The following is a 13,648-nucleotide window of genomic DNA, read 5'->3' on the forward strand; positions in this document are numbered from 1 at the left end:
GTTAATAGTATCTCCCATATTTTTGCTTGAATTTTGTCATTTGTAGATGTCTATCAAAGTCTCTAGGACATACTATATTATAATTATAAACATCACTACCAGCAATACTAACCTGTTTCATGCTGTAATAAAAAAATATCATTCCCCTGAATGCTTAAGATCTGAGTGTCAGAATTAAAAGCAAACTCTTGAGGAAAGGCCAGGTTAGTGCATGTGAGGCCTCTTCTCTTCTGTTACTGATCAAAATGCATTTATCAAGGTGACATAGTTGATCATGACTATTGACATGACTATTCCATAACTACCTGCATATTCACCCCTAGAAATAGGGAATGCAGAGGGAATCTTCTTTTTCTCCTTCTCACTTGGAGGTGGCTCATAGCTGTCGTCAGGATTCTCTTCACTGGGGACCACATACATCTCAGAGTCAGAGTGGTCATCTGGATTTTCATAATCACTGTCCTAGAAAGACAGAACTTATAGCAATCTATAATACAAACATCTTTGCACAAGTATGATGACAGAATTACAACAATGTAGCCTTGAACAGACACATCATATTCCCTTTTAGTGATGTGATCCCTTGAAGTGTGTTGTCACTTCCTCTCCCTTTTCTGTTAAAAGGGTACTCCAGATCTGACTCCAGAGGAAAAGTGGTCACTTCAGGCTGACAGTTGCACTGTTACTTTACATGGCTGACAGCCATGAATTGCTTCACTCTAATGTTTTCTAAAATCTTAGAAGTTTTCATTTTTAGTAAGAAGTGGCTTTCCTCTCCTCACTCCTCCTACCCTTCCTGCCCCAAATAAAACCTCTTACTGATTTATGAAATTACTGTTGAGTTTAGGAAGTCCTTCAAATTTATGCCATGTGCTTATTTATCCAAAAACCTTAGCATTGATAGCTACCATTGACTATGCTTCTGAAAGTATTTCTAAGTTGAATGTAAAAAAATTGAGGCAGCTAAAAATCAGTGGCTACTTGTGAATTAATCTGATGTAAAAATTAATGTAACATTTCAATAGTATTTAGTTGAACCACAAGTAGATGATTTAAAAAGAAACTTTTATTATTATTTCTTGTGATAACTTTTTGCCACAGTAACCTCCTATTAGCCTAAAATATGTACTTACAAAATCATCTGACCATTGTTCCTCTTCATTGTCTGCGTGTTCTAAACCAAACATTAGAGTTACTTAAGGACATGTAATAGTGACTATAAATGTTTATCTTAGATTGGTTTTTCAATCTATACTTATCATATTCAGTTAAAAAAAGAATGAGCAAAATTTCCAAACAGTTCTGAGCAACACACCTGGTTTGGACAGAATAATAAATTAAATGCCTTCTTGCTTATTTTTGACAAATTATTTCAGAACTGTTAGAAAAGCATTAGAAAATGACAACCTCTGCCTGGTCAGAACAGTAGAACATGCACTTTACCCACAATGTCATGCTAATGCATCTCATTTTTAAGTAGGGGTGACAATTTCTAGATAATGGAACTCTTGCTGACCTCTGGGCCCTGTACCTTCTTGTTGGTTAAAGTGCCAAAACAGCACACTATTTACAAGTGTTAATGTCAAACAGGGAACAGTTACCTGGTAATTTCCAAACTCTGTCCTGCCTCCTTCTATTCTTAACAAGATGGCTGTTAACTTGTAAAAATAGCCATGATCTAGTTTGTGGGCAGTGCTGTATGATAAGCAAGTAGAGGTCTATCTTTAAGATAATTAATGATATCGTCATTACATTAATTAAGATTTTAAATCTGTAATGATGCATTTGTTCAATTTCTTCTGTATTTACTTTCAAAGTTTCTGTAAGGAGGGACTGGATGCAAATTATCCTCCATTTTTACAGCAGCCTAGATACAGAACTCTGATTAAGACTGATTTTGAAAGAGTGGTTACTTGCTACTCTTCATGCTGGCACAATTCATCATTTTTTTCTTGTCTTTCATTTCAGAGGTGTGAACTACCTTCAGAATTGTTGGTAATGGTACCCTGTTCTCTCATTAAAAGCAAATTATGAGGCAATGTGTAACTGAAATACTGTTAGGCATAGAGACAGAAAATTAATACAGACATGCAGTTTAAATTTACATTAATACAGCCTTACCTGAAGCATAATCTCTTCGTGGTAGACTTGGTGGTGGCTTTTTTTTAAGCCTGTAAATTATAATTATTACATTATGATCTCATAAATAACATTCACTAGAAGGGAGCATTAGCCAGACACATTAAAAAGCTGATAACAAAAGATACCTGCAGCTAAAGAAATACAGATTACCATCACAGATGCTTAGCAAATAGCTGTAGAAGAATGCTTTGAAAAGCTAGAAACTGATAAAATAGTAAAATAGAATCTGAGCTTTTAATTTATTTTTTTCACTAAGAACATATGTTGAAAGGACAGCTTCCTTGCTCAACCCCCATCTTCTTCATTTCCAGAAAGAGATATGATAGGGGGCAGAGATAAATGATGATCTATTGGAAGATGAAAATCTGTTCAGGTTCACATAAGCTTTATTAAAACTATGGCATAAGAAAGTGCTGCAGCACTCTCCATTTGTATTTTTAGAACTATAATTTTGCATGCACTTTATTTGATGATTAATATTTAACTGTATACCAGGTCTCTCAGTGAAAGATTCTACTTTTTATTATTTTATGATGTTATGTCCCTTTTTTTGGTAAAAACTGTTACAATGGCATCACATACTAAGTGAACCAAAATATAATTTGTAGAAATACTGAAAGGATCTTTGGTTCTACAGGTAGGTTCATATATATATGTGCACGTATATATATATCTAGCAAGCAGAAGTACACATATGTGCAAACACACACATATATATATGTATGTGTATTCATGTATACTCCTCCTTACTAACTTGCAGCTGTCCAAAGAAGACACTGAATTACAGTCATTTGAATTATTTCACTACCCTGCAATGAAAGAGAAGTATTTGGGTTTAAAGTCAAGATGAACAGTGCATGTGCGACATCACAGGCCAGACTGATGCCTCTGCAGAGGGAAAGAATGACAACCCTTTGTTTTTAGTAGCCAGATAAAACATTAAGATAATTAATGACTAAAATTATTCTTTAAAGTGACTTTTGAACATTGTCTGACAGCTTCCTCATAGCACTGATGAGATCTCACCATGGACCTGAAGCTTTGTCCACTAAATTGATGACTTCACTCATTCTTCAGTCAGGTCCTAACAAATTCATTTGGGAAAATAAGCAAATAATTTAAAAACCCCAAATCCTCAAAGAATTTAATTTTGTTTTTTTTGGGTATCTCTGAGCAATTTTACAAATGTTGCTTTACCACAAGAATTTTACACTCAATATTTAGGTCCTGAGCTTGCTGCCTAGGTATCATTGTTCAGGTATCACTTTTACTCAGGGTGGTGGCATGCTGTCATTACCACATCAACTTAAAAATTTTCCTGTCTGTTTTGAGAAATGCTTTGGCTATTTCTGAGTTGAATTAATGGAATTCTGTTTTTCAGGTAGTCACCAAAACCACCCCATGCACATTCATGAAGCAATGAATAAATGGTGCGGGCATTGCTAGAACTCAAAAAAGCCCAATTCCCCCAAACCAAACAAAAACCAAGATTATTTTTGTAATGTTAACCTGCTTTGTTCATGGCTAACAACACTAATAATGGACAGCTGTCTCCTCAGAGGTTTTAACTTCCTGAAGCATAATATAATTTAGTGAACAAACAGTAAATTAAAAAGCATTCTCAACAGCCCTGCTCTGGTCTTCTGGCCAAGTTAGCACAGCCATGTTAGAAAGAAAATCCCAGGGCCACTGCCAGGGCTCATCTCACGTCTTAGGAAGGGGAGACCAAGATCTCTTGATGTATTTTGCAATACGTCTACCATGAGTTGTTCGGAAATGGTGGAGACTTGGAAAACAGTGGAACTGAGGCAACAGTAAGAAGCTGTCTGGGTCATGGTATAAAGCACATGGATTAAGCAGTATCACACATTTCTAAGCTGCTAAGCAGTAATCTTCCACACTCGGTACCAGCCCCTGTAAATCCTGGCAATGGCCCTGGCAGAAAATGTAAATACGTTATAATGAAAGCACATGAGGTATAGAACAGAGGTCTGTGTCTAAGCAGCCTATCATGCTATGGTGCAGCTATGGAATAGCATACCGATCCCAAGTATCTTTCCCAGTTTTGCAAATTAAGGCCACTTGTTCATTTTGGAACCTGAATATCAATAGAAGAAAAGAAATAATGTTTCTGTCACAGAGCTGAAACAGTTCACAGCCACATCTATATTTGATAAATCTTTTAAAATATGTTATTTATTCTAAAATTCAAATCCACTTAAAAATAGTTTCCACAGTATTAGTATGATTTTCTGAGTGCCAGAACTGGAATCCAGGCTCTTCTGAAGTCAGCTGGAGCTTCACTTTACAGGAGCCAGAACTCTACCCAATGTGCAAACCACAACACAAGTTCAAAAGGCAATCCTATGCCAAGGCGTGGTTACCCAGCTACTGCAGACTCTGACCTCACTGTCCACACAGATCCTTGCAGAATGGCAACTGACTGTCCTGTTCCCTGAAGTTAATGAGAAGGGACTGGAAGAATCAAATGCCATTCAACTGAGCATGCATATTTTAAATGTATTTAATCCTAGTACATATTTTGGAGCTTCAACAAATAGCCAGGTAGTACTTGAGACATTTCCTATAATGGGTTATAGATGCTTCTCACACAAGAATAAAATGCAGGGTACAGAAATTCAGAACAACTTTTCAGAGAATAAATTTTTCCATTTTAAAGCAATGTACTCTGAGATTTTCCTGCCGTAATATGCTGAGCTTGATCCAACAAAACATTTAGGCATGTACTTAACTTTTCTAACATATATGGCCCTCTAGGAACTGAAAATATTAATTTCTTTGAATTTGTAGCACATTTTTCTTTTTCTGCATTAAGTGAAGAATTTTAAAATAGACTGCAGCAGAGGTCTGGGTGTTTTGCTCTAGCAACACTTGTTTTTTTTACAGGCTACACCCAGAAAAACAACCAAACATACATATTAGTAGACCTTTACATGTAGCACTTAAATTTTCCCACTCGTGCATTTCCCTACTAGTGTTTCTGCTCACTCCCTCAGCATTTCAGATATGCCTAAAAACTCTGTTTTCAAAAGTCCCTTGCTTTTGCATTGTTAAGTCTGTACAAAGTCCACTCTCTTCTTAGGAACCATTTTAACCTAATAGTTTTTACAAAAATTATATTGATATCTTTTCTGGTTAAGTATTTATAGCATGTATTAGCTTTACATGCACTAGATCATCACACTTGTGATTATACAACAAATCAATTGAACTTTGCCAGAAACATTTTTCAGAGGGCCAAAAGGTGTGATGGGAACAGATAAACCTTTCCTGAACTGTGTTCTCATGACCTGATGGAGCAGCTTGTTACAGATTTGGAATTATGCAGAAATTGTACAAGATAAAAGTAAACAGAAAGGGATTTTTTTTTTAAGGTATTATTACTACTCTATCACACATGTTCTTACAATGTGCAGCTTGATTTTGGTACTTTCTCTCACTATTTGGTTCATAAAATACTGCTTTTCCCTCTGCCAAGGGTTTGATCATGAATGTCTTTTAGTTGGAGCTATGCAGGTTGAAGAGACATTTAGTGACGCAACAACTATTTTTTCTGCCTAAAGCTACTGCCTAAATTATAAACGGTATAGGAAAATGGACCACACAGATGTGAAGCAGACTTACACAACTGAAAAGCTGGGTAAAGCATCTTTGTTCCATTTTTCAGGTCACATGGCAAACGTTCAAGAAATGGGCATATTTGGATAGTGTGCAGTCAGAAACGTGAGTACATGATTTCTGATGGCTTTGTGCAGGATGTGATATTACAACAAGGCGAATAAATTGTACTTCTTGTTTCTTATTCAACACAGTAGGTCAGCACATACCAAAACTTTAGGTGAAGCCCTGACTTTGCTGTACGTGCAGGGTGACTTTTAACGCCAACTTCAGTGGAGCCAGGATTCCACTGAACAGAGCCTAAAGGCTTGAAGCTTATGATATACAGATGAGTGCTCTGTCTTTACAGCGTGTTTCAAGCATAGGCAACCATCCTACATCATGAAACCTATGATTTCTCTGCTTCCCTGTTCTGTATTACCAAGGATGTGAATATGAAAAAAATGCTCCCAGCTCTCATTGTTTATACAATGCTGGCTACACTCACTGCTTCTACACCTGAGTACATAATCCTCCTTGACACTGATCTGCACAGCAGCTGGGACTCAGGGCTGTAAACACTTGTGCATGTGATTAAGGGCAAGCAGGTGACAACTATCCTGCAGTGGCCAATATTTTTACTGCCAGAAAATGTGGAGTTGGAATGGGGAACAAACAGGAACTTATAAGCAATGAAAAAACAACCTATTTCTTTCCTGTTAGCAGGATGTTCAGCCTGCTTTACACAGACCTTTATGACACACATGGATAGCAGATTAATTCCTCCCCACCTGCATCCCACAGGTGAACTAGACAGGAGAGCAAAAGTCTTGATGCAATACTTTTTACATTTCTACATATTCAAGAGCCAATCCAGATTTTAGAAGTGTTTTAACAAACACTGCTAAGAAGTCTAATGTGTTTAATGAATATTTGATAATTTTTTCAATCTGTGTAGCAGAGGCTTACAGCATAGATCTGGGTGGTAACTTTAGGCTTCAAATAAGCAAGTACACTATTTGAATTCTCTAAAATTATTTCTACTTATAATAGGTTTGATTTTAAGTTTCTTTCTCAACATATGGATGAATCTATGCTACACAAAGCCCATTTTAAATTAAATTTTTCCTGCTTTAGTCATGTTTGGAACCTTGACATTTAATAAAATAATCCTGTAACTGAAATGGAAGTAGTGATCAACTGGATAACCATCTTTTAGAGAAACTATCTACAATCAAACAAAAAGCCCCCAAAGGTTGTATAGGGAGAGACACAGCCAGCCCTAATTCTGTAAAGCTTAGCACCCCTTGTACATATCCTTATCAGTGTTGTCAACTCATGCTTTTGTTACAAGTCTCATGATGTGCTAGGTTTGAGACTTGAACTTTGAAGTCATGTGCAAATATTAGAAACTTAAATTTTTAGAAACTAAATTTCTAATCTTCATAACTACAAAAAAGATTATTTTGACTCAGATGAATCACAGTAACATCAGAAAGATTATTATGTTTTTATACCTTGGTTTGTGTTCTTATAACTGGGAGAGTTGACATGTGAGCTTTGTGCTGCAGTCATACTTTGAGTTTTTATGAGTCTGCTCTGTTATATATATATATATATATATTTATTTATTTATTTTTGTTCTTGAGTGAATCAAAGAATTGCAGTGCTATAGCAGTAATCTTTGACAGTTAATGATAGCCTTTCCAGCTTCTGCTACATTTGGTTCATGTTACTTCTCCCTTTTCTATTTTTTACTCGCTAGGAAGAACACACAATCAGAGCAACTGATTAACAACAGAATTCACTTTCAGGCAACTATGGGAGATGCTTTGTAGCCTCAAATGATAAACCTTCGATACTTCTGTTGTTTCTGTCATCTTTCCTCTCTGAGGCTTTTGAACTGAATCCACTGGAACATTATTAATTACAATTAAACAACTATTGTCAAGTAGGAAGCTACCCTTTATTAAAAAGCAACAACTGTAAGAACCCCTCTTTAGCCCCCTCCTCTCCAAAACCCCACCAAAAGCCTTGGACAGCCTAGCAGCTCTTCCCTGTGAGCAGGTCAAAGGTGAAAATCAGTTTTTCACTGTGGTGAACACAGTGGTCACTGTGTTAAAAACAAAACCACAAATTAACATAAAACCCCTAGTTGAAAGATGGCCATTTTATGGGAAAATCTCCTTTTGTGCTTGCATGGAAGTAAGTAAGTACATCAAGTGACTGTGATTAACTGTGAACTGCAGAAATCCTAGAGTGAAAGAGGATGAGTAAAAGAAAAAAATCATCTCAAAAATCTATCTGATATATCAGGTGCTTTGCCATCAGAGCCTGTTCAAGGTCTGTGGGCAGAAACACAGCCGTGGAAATGAGAGCACAAAGGAGGACTTGGAGGGCAAGATTATTCCTCCTGCCTGGGGAACAAGAGAGCTGGGCAGTCCTGCTGCTCCTAGGAGTGCATCCCCCTCCTCTGCCAGGTCCAGCAGCTGCCCCACAAACACCAGCCCTGCCTGGGCTGGCAGCAGGGGCAAGAGCTGAGCCAGCCTGGCTTTCCAGAGGTCTTGCACAGCCAAACCAGCAGGGCCCTACTGCTTGTGCCAATAGCTGATGGCTTGGTATACAGAGAGGGTTAGCTGTTTCCCTTGAACTGAGCCATCACGGTCTCTCTTTAAAAACAATTTAAAACAGTGTTTCCATGTGTCTTTTATGTACAAGAGCTGTATTTCTAGAATTTAATATGGTTGTCCTGGAAACACTGCAGATAGGGTATTGTAATTAACTTCTAAAAGTACTTAATACTTTTGTTGCCAATGACCCATGTAAAGAAACACATCTGAATGAGCAAATCGCATCCAAATGGAACTTCAATGCAAATGAGCTGCTGCATCAAGAAAAGTGTGCTAAATAGCTAATTGCTTTAAATAGATGTTTGACTGGAAACAGTGAATAGTGTATTCATTTGACAAGGATGCAAAGCTACTGGAATTTCTATGTATAAATACATATGAATATTTTATGATATTCTCATGCACATGACACAATCTACATGTTGCTCAGCACATCTTACTAGAATAATGGTGCTAGGTAATGCTGGATTTTGCTTTATGAGACTGAAACACAGGAGGACTTAGCACTTTTATGGGAATTTTAAGTATGATGTCTGACCAGTTGGTTCAAGGCGGAGCTCAAATTCAACTTAATTGCAGCAGGAAGCCTAAGCAGTTGCCCAAGGAGAAAGGCACACAAGCAAACAATAAGCAATGACCATTCCCAGCAAACATTGAAAAAAAAGGCTCTTCACTCAAATAGTTTTTTTCAAGGCTACAAACACAACCTATTATTGGACTCCAGCTCTGCAACTCCTTTATGGTAGTCTTAATACTGATGACAATTCTGCAGGTTGCAGTCTGAACCAAAGCTCTTTCCATGCACTGAAGTACATCCCCTCTGGAATGGCATGCTCCCATCACTAAAGTACTACACATCACTATGCTCATAATCCAAACTTCTCCACATTGATAGAACTAGGCACTGGTATTGCAAACTTACTTTTTGAACTTGTTTATTATCCCACTTTCATTTTTCTTGATGTCATGCACCATCTTTTGAAGCTTCCTGTAAGATATTAAACAAAGCCAGCATTAAATTACCAAGTGGTTGAACAGCCATTAATATAAATTAAGAAAAATCTGCTCAATATATCTTCAATAAGTGATTTAATTGTTACATCATTTGAGCACAAATTTTTTTTCCTTTTTAAGAGCTCTTTAGCATTATTTGTGTTATCCTTTCTCTAAATACAATTAAGTACGGTATAAACAATCAACTTAGAGTAAGCGCATTAGGAAAAAATAAATTAATAGTTTAGAATATTTAAATGTTAAACTGACTTTACAATGCTGCAAAGCTAATGGTGATGCCCTCTGATTTCTGACCATACATGAGACACTTAAATATAGTAAGAATAATAGACAAATAGCACATCTTTAACTCCTGCTGAAAACTCACATTATTAATTTGCAGCAAAATGATATAGTGTTACTTGCTAATGTAAAAAAAAAATTATTTATAGTTGTGAGAAACATGCACAATGCTCCAAAATTTCCAGCAACAATGTACTACACCTATAAGAGTAGCTTGGATTATCATCTAAACTAACCAAATACATTAAATCTGAGATAAAAAGCTCAGAAGAACTTCTGCTTTTCTGTTGTATTTGTTGGGGTTTTTTTTCTTAACAGATTCAGCTTCTGGTTCTGCTTGAAACATCAGAAATAGCCATCATCTGCAGTTTGCTGTTTCTGTGTTGTGCCCCAGCTGGCACCTGGCAGTGTCTGTAAATGAAAAGTAATGAGGAATGAAGAGAATGAGAGGAGATCTAAATGGTTTAGTTCTAGTTTGGAGAGAATGGCTGCAAGTGCTTGTGTTTCTTTGAAAAAGGTTTGCCAGACTTTAATTAGAGATGGATGTCAGCATCAGTTACATTTCTTTTGTTGTTTGTCAGAGATAGGTCTCACCAACAAAAATCTAATTGCAGATTTCTATCTGAATATTGCTTATTGCTCACCGCTGACACCAATATCTTTACATTAGCAGAATTATTACTTTATTTTGAAAAAAGGTGGGATTTTTTTTCACATTACTGGTTTTATTCTATATTGTAATTTATTTGCTAAAAAAAGTCTTCACACGGGCATGCAAATAAGATCCAACACAAAATTGATAAGTACAATCTGAATTAGTTTGCTTTTCACTTGACCATATTTAGGTGAATTGATTAGAATATCATGGATGCTCCATGAGTCCTGAATAAGGCTATAGCTTAAAAGATCATTTTATTATATATTTCTATTAAAAAATGGTGCATTTAAATTAGAAATGCACTGGTGCTATTATGATATTTTTTCCACGCAGATGGACTGAAATGAAAAAATTCCCATTTTTTTGCAGTCAAATTTCTTAAAAATCTGTGTTTCTTATTCTTTATTATTTTTCTGGAGGCATTTAGATTTCTCATTACAACTCTGATAAATTAGAGAGTACCTAATATGCATCAGTGTGATTTTTTTTTCAGTTTTTAAAGTTACATAGCTCTTATAGGAATTGTTAAAATACTTGGTTGTTGCCTCTGGAGAATTTAATTTGTATGAAGCCTGTGAGAGTAAGCAGACAACCAGTGCACTAAGTAGGAAATGTAGGAAGTCATCAAGCACAGCTGATCTCCAGTTCATGTGGAATCCCCTTCAACCCATAGAGTTGAATGAGCTGCAATCTGTCCAGTTAGCTGGAGGCTGAAATTTCTTGAAGTGCCAGGACACATAAAAGGCAACTGAGAAGTTTCAGAAAGAGCTGTCTGTCTGATTTGATATCTTAGAGAGACAGAAGAAAAGATGAGGCAGATAGAAAAGCCTATGGCAAGAGGATTCTCCAAATCTTAAGGCACTCAATCCCAAGCCCAAAGGCCATTCCAGAGTGTTGAGGGAAGTGAAGCACAGAAGGGCATTTATACACCTAAAGTTTTGACTGAATCTACATATCTGACTAGCACTAAAATATTTGTTGTATGGCTCTCAAATACTTGAGATTATACTGCAAGTATACAACTACAGGTTATATACTCCAGGTACATAACTACAGCCTCCTTCTTCACAATGTGTCTGAGTCAGGACCTCATTACCAGTTAATGTTTATTCTCTAGTGTTCTCTTGGGATAAGCAGATACTAGAAATACTCAAGGACCTCCATCAGCTAGTACTGTAAATAAAAATAATGAGTAATGCTTGTCTTACTTTGCATTGCATATAATTAAAGATAATCAAGAGGTAAAACTTAAAGTTGCTTCTTTAACTACAAGCTCCAACTCTTCATTAAACCTGCTTGGGATCTTTCTATGCAAAATCAGGTTTGCAGATAAAGGTGCAGTCTGTGTTATTGCTAATCTTTGAAAACACATTTCAGCAGTAGATATTTTGAGATCCATTTTAATTGTAGTTTGTATAGACTGAATGTGACCCTTTGATCAGGATTTTATGGCACACAATAAATTTCCGAAGTTCTGCAAATAGTAAGTTTGGAAGTTGTGGCTGTTGGTGCTTCTAAGAAGTTTTAGATTTCTTACAAATACATTAGAAATTCTACATGTTTTGGAAGGAATAACAAAAAAAAAGACAGAAACCTAAAACAAAACACTTTTTAGCCCTGTGTTGCAATTTTTGTAGCTAAAAACTCCAGTAATTCAGAATTATCAGATCTATTAACAAAGGGGTCACTAGCTGTGATACGTACGTGAAGGAAGGTGGAATGTTTTACTATTGTAAATACCATACATCCTGAAAGAAGGATTTGCTCTGTTACAGAATACTTTGCTGCACTCAAGGAGTGGCAGAGCTGCCTCGAGATAAAACAAAATGAAAAAAGCCCCACCCTCTCTTTGATCTGGTCACAGCTCAGCTTATGAGGAATATGTGATGATGAAGTGAGGATGATGGGCCGACCTGGCCTGTGACACATCCCCACCTTCAGTCACCACCTGGAAGCTTCGGCTCTTTTGCGTACACTATCCTACAAAAGCTTTCCAAAGGTAAAATAGTTCTTAAAGAGAAAAATTAAGAATAAAGTGTGTAACAAATGTTCAACTCAGATGTGACATGAGGTAGAGAGTCCCTAGACTTGAGAAAGAGAAGTCTGTCTTAATTTCAGACAGATTTGTGTAATATGGAGTTCTCCCACCATTTAGACTGGTTTTTGAGAAATCTGATTTATGGGTATTATAAATCTGTGAAGACATATCCTGTAGATATGTGTATTAAGGCTCAGAGAACGAGTGTCTCCCCAGTGGTCATGACCTGTCCCTGCTCCTGGAAACAGGGAGGGATCCCCCATGTGCATGAGCAGCCCAGTTCACCCCTCGTGCACAGTGAGCCCAGCAGGTCACACCTTCAGTGCACACACTGGCAGTCGGGGTTTCGTCTGTGCCTGTGTCACCTGGGGAGTGACAGCCCATTGCTGTTTTTGCAGGGTCTCTGGAGTGGCCCTGCTAATGTTTTTGGAAACAGGGCTGACTGCAGCTCCAGTGAGGAGAGGTAGCAAAACAAAAACTAATTTTAAATTATTTACAGGAGATTTTCTATATTACAAGCATACCTATTTGTTTATCTTGGGGATGAAAATATCTTCTTACATTTCTGGTATTTACAGTACTGTCTGAATTACCGGTTTTGCATCTTGAAAAATCCCCATCAGTACTCACAAACCAGTTTCTTTAGTTAAAAAGGAGCAGAATTTTGAACATGATATATTGATATGTTTGCTAGGGCAAACATATCAATACATATACAATATAGCTTTACAAGCAATATTGACACATTGAACATTAAGGGACCTGTATGTTCCTTCTCCTCCTCCTCACATCAGTTAGGTCTTTAACTGATGAAGTTGAATTGATTTTAAAACAGTAAAAATAATTTTAAAATGAAACATATTGTCAATCAGACAACTTGCATCCTAATCGCAGTACTTATACTTTTTTGGGTATATCTGTTTCTCACTGAGAAACAACCTGTAGTTCTGTGCCTAGAAAGTCACATTTTCTGAAAATTACGACATCCATTCACTTAAAGTAAGACAGTGGGTAGGTGTGGCACTTACTTTTGGCTTAAGAAAGGCAGATCACATTAAAACAAAAAATTGTTATTTTTCAGAGTTTTTGTTTGTTTGGGTTCTTTTTCAGGCAAACATAAATATTTGGCATTAAAAACCTAGAATGGGATTTAGTAAGTGCAAATTTAGACTTAAAAAATCTCCAAAAGTACCCCCTCAGCTATAAAGTTTTACAGGAAAGAACCACAAAACAGAAAGCAAGGAAGAGTATAACGAAATTTGGAGA

At 36.6% G+C, this 13,648-nt stretch overlaps 1 protein-coding gene across 10 annotated transcripts in view; it reads right to left on the minus strand.

Annotated features, from left to right (window-relative positions):
* The window catches only part of BLNK (B cell linker), a 90,448-nt gene that overhangs the window by 20,272 nt on the left and 56,528 nt on the right, over positions 1-13,648 (minus strand). For 6 of the 10 annotated variants that reach the window (XM_088059650.1, XM_005520847.3, XM_014250356.2 and 3 more), the window contains 5 exons: positions 9,313-9,378; positions 4,184-4,240; positions 2,122-2,171; positions 1,134-1,174; positions 306-462 (listed from right to left, as the gene is read on the minus strand). In XM_088059650.1, coding sequence (XP_087915776.1) covers positions 306-462; positions 1,134-1,174; positions 2,122-2,171; positions 4,184-4,240; positions 9,313-9,378 — 371 coding nt within the window. Of the gene's footprint in view, positions 1-305; positions 463-1,133; positions 1,175-2,121; positions 2,172-4,183; positions 4,241-9,312; positions 9,379-13,648 lie in introns of those variants that run through there. The other 4 variants (XM_014250357.2, XM_014250361.2, XM_088059653.1 and 1 more) reach the window with 3 other exon arrangements.

The sequence above is a fragment of the Pseudopodoces humilis genome, chromosome 9 (assembly GCF_049639895.1).
Source record: "Pseudopodoces humilis isolate 2021_Gansu_Grassland_sample_001 chromosome 9, ASM4963989v1, whole genome shotgun sequence".
Lineage (NCBI taxonomy): Eukaryota > Metazoa > Chordata > Aves > Passeriformes > Paridae > Pseudopodoces > Pseudopodoces humilis.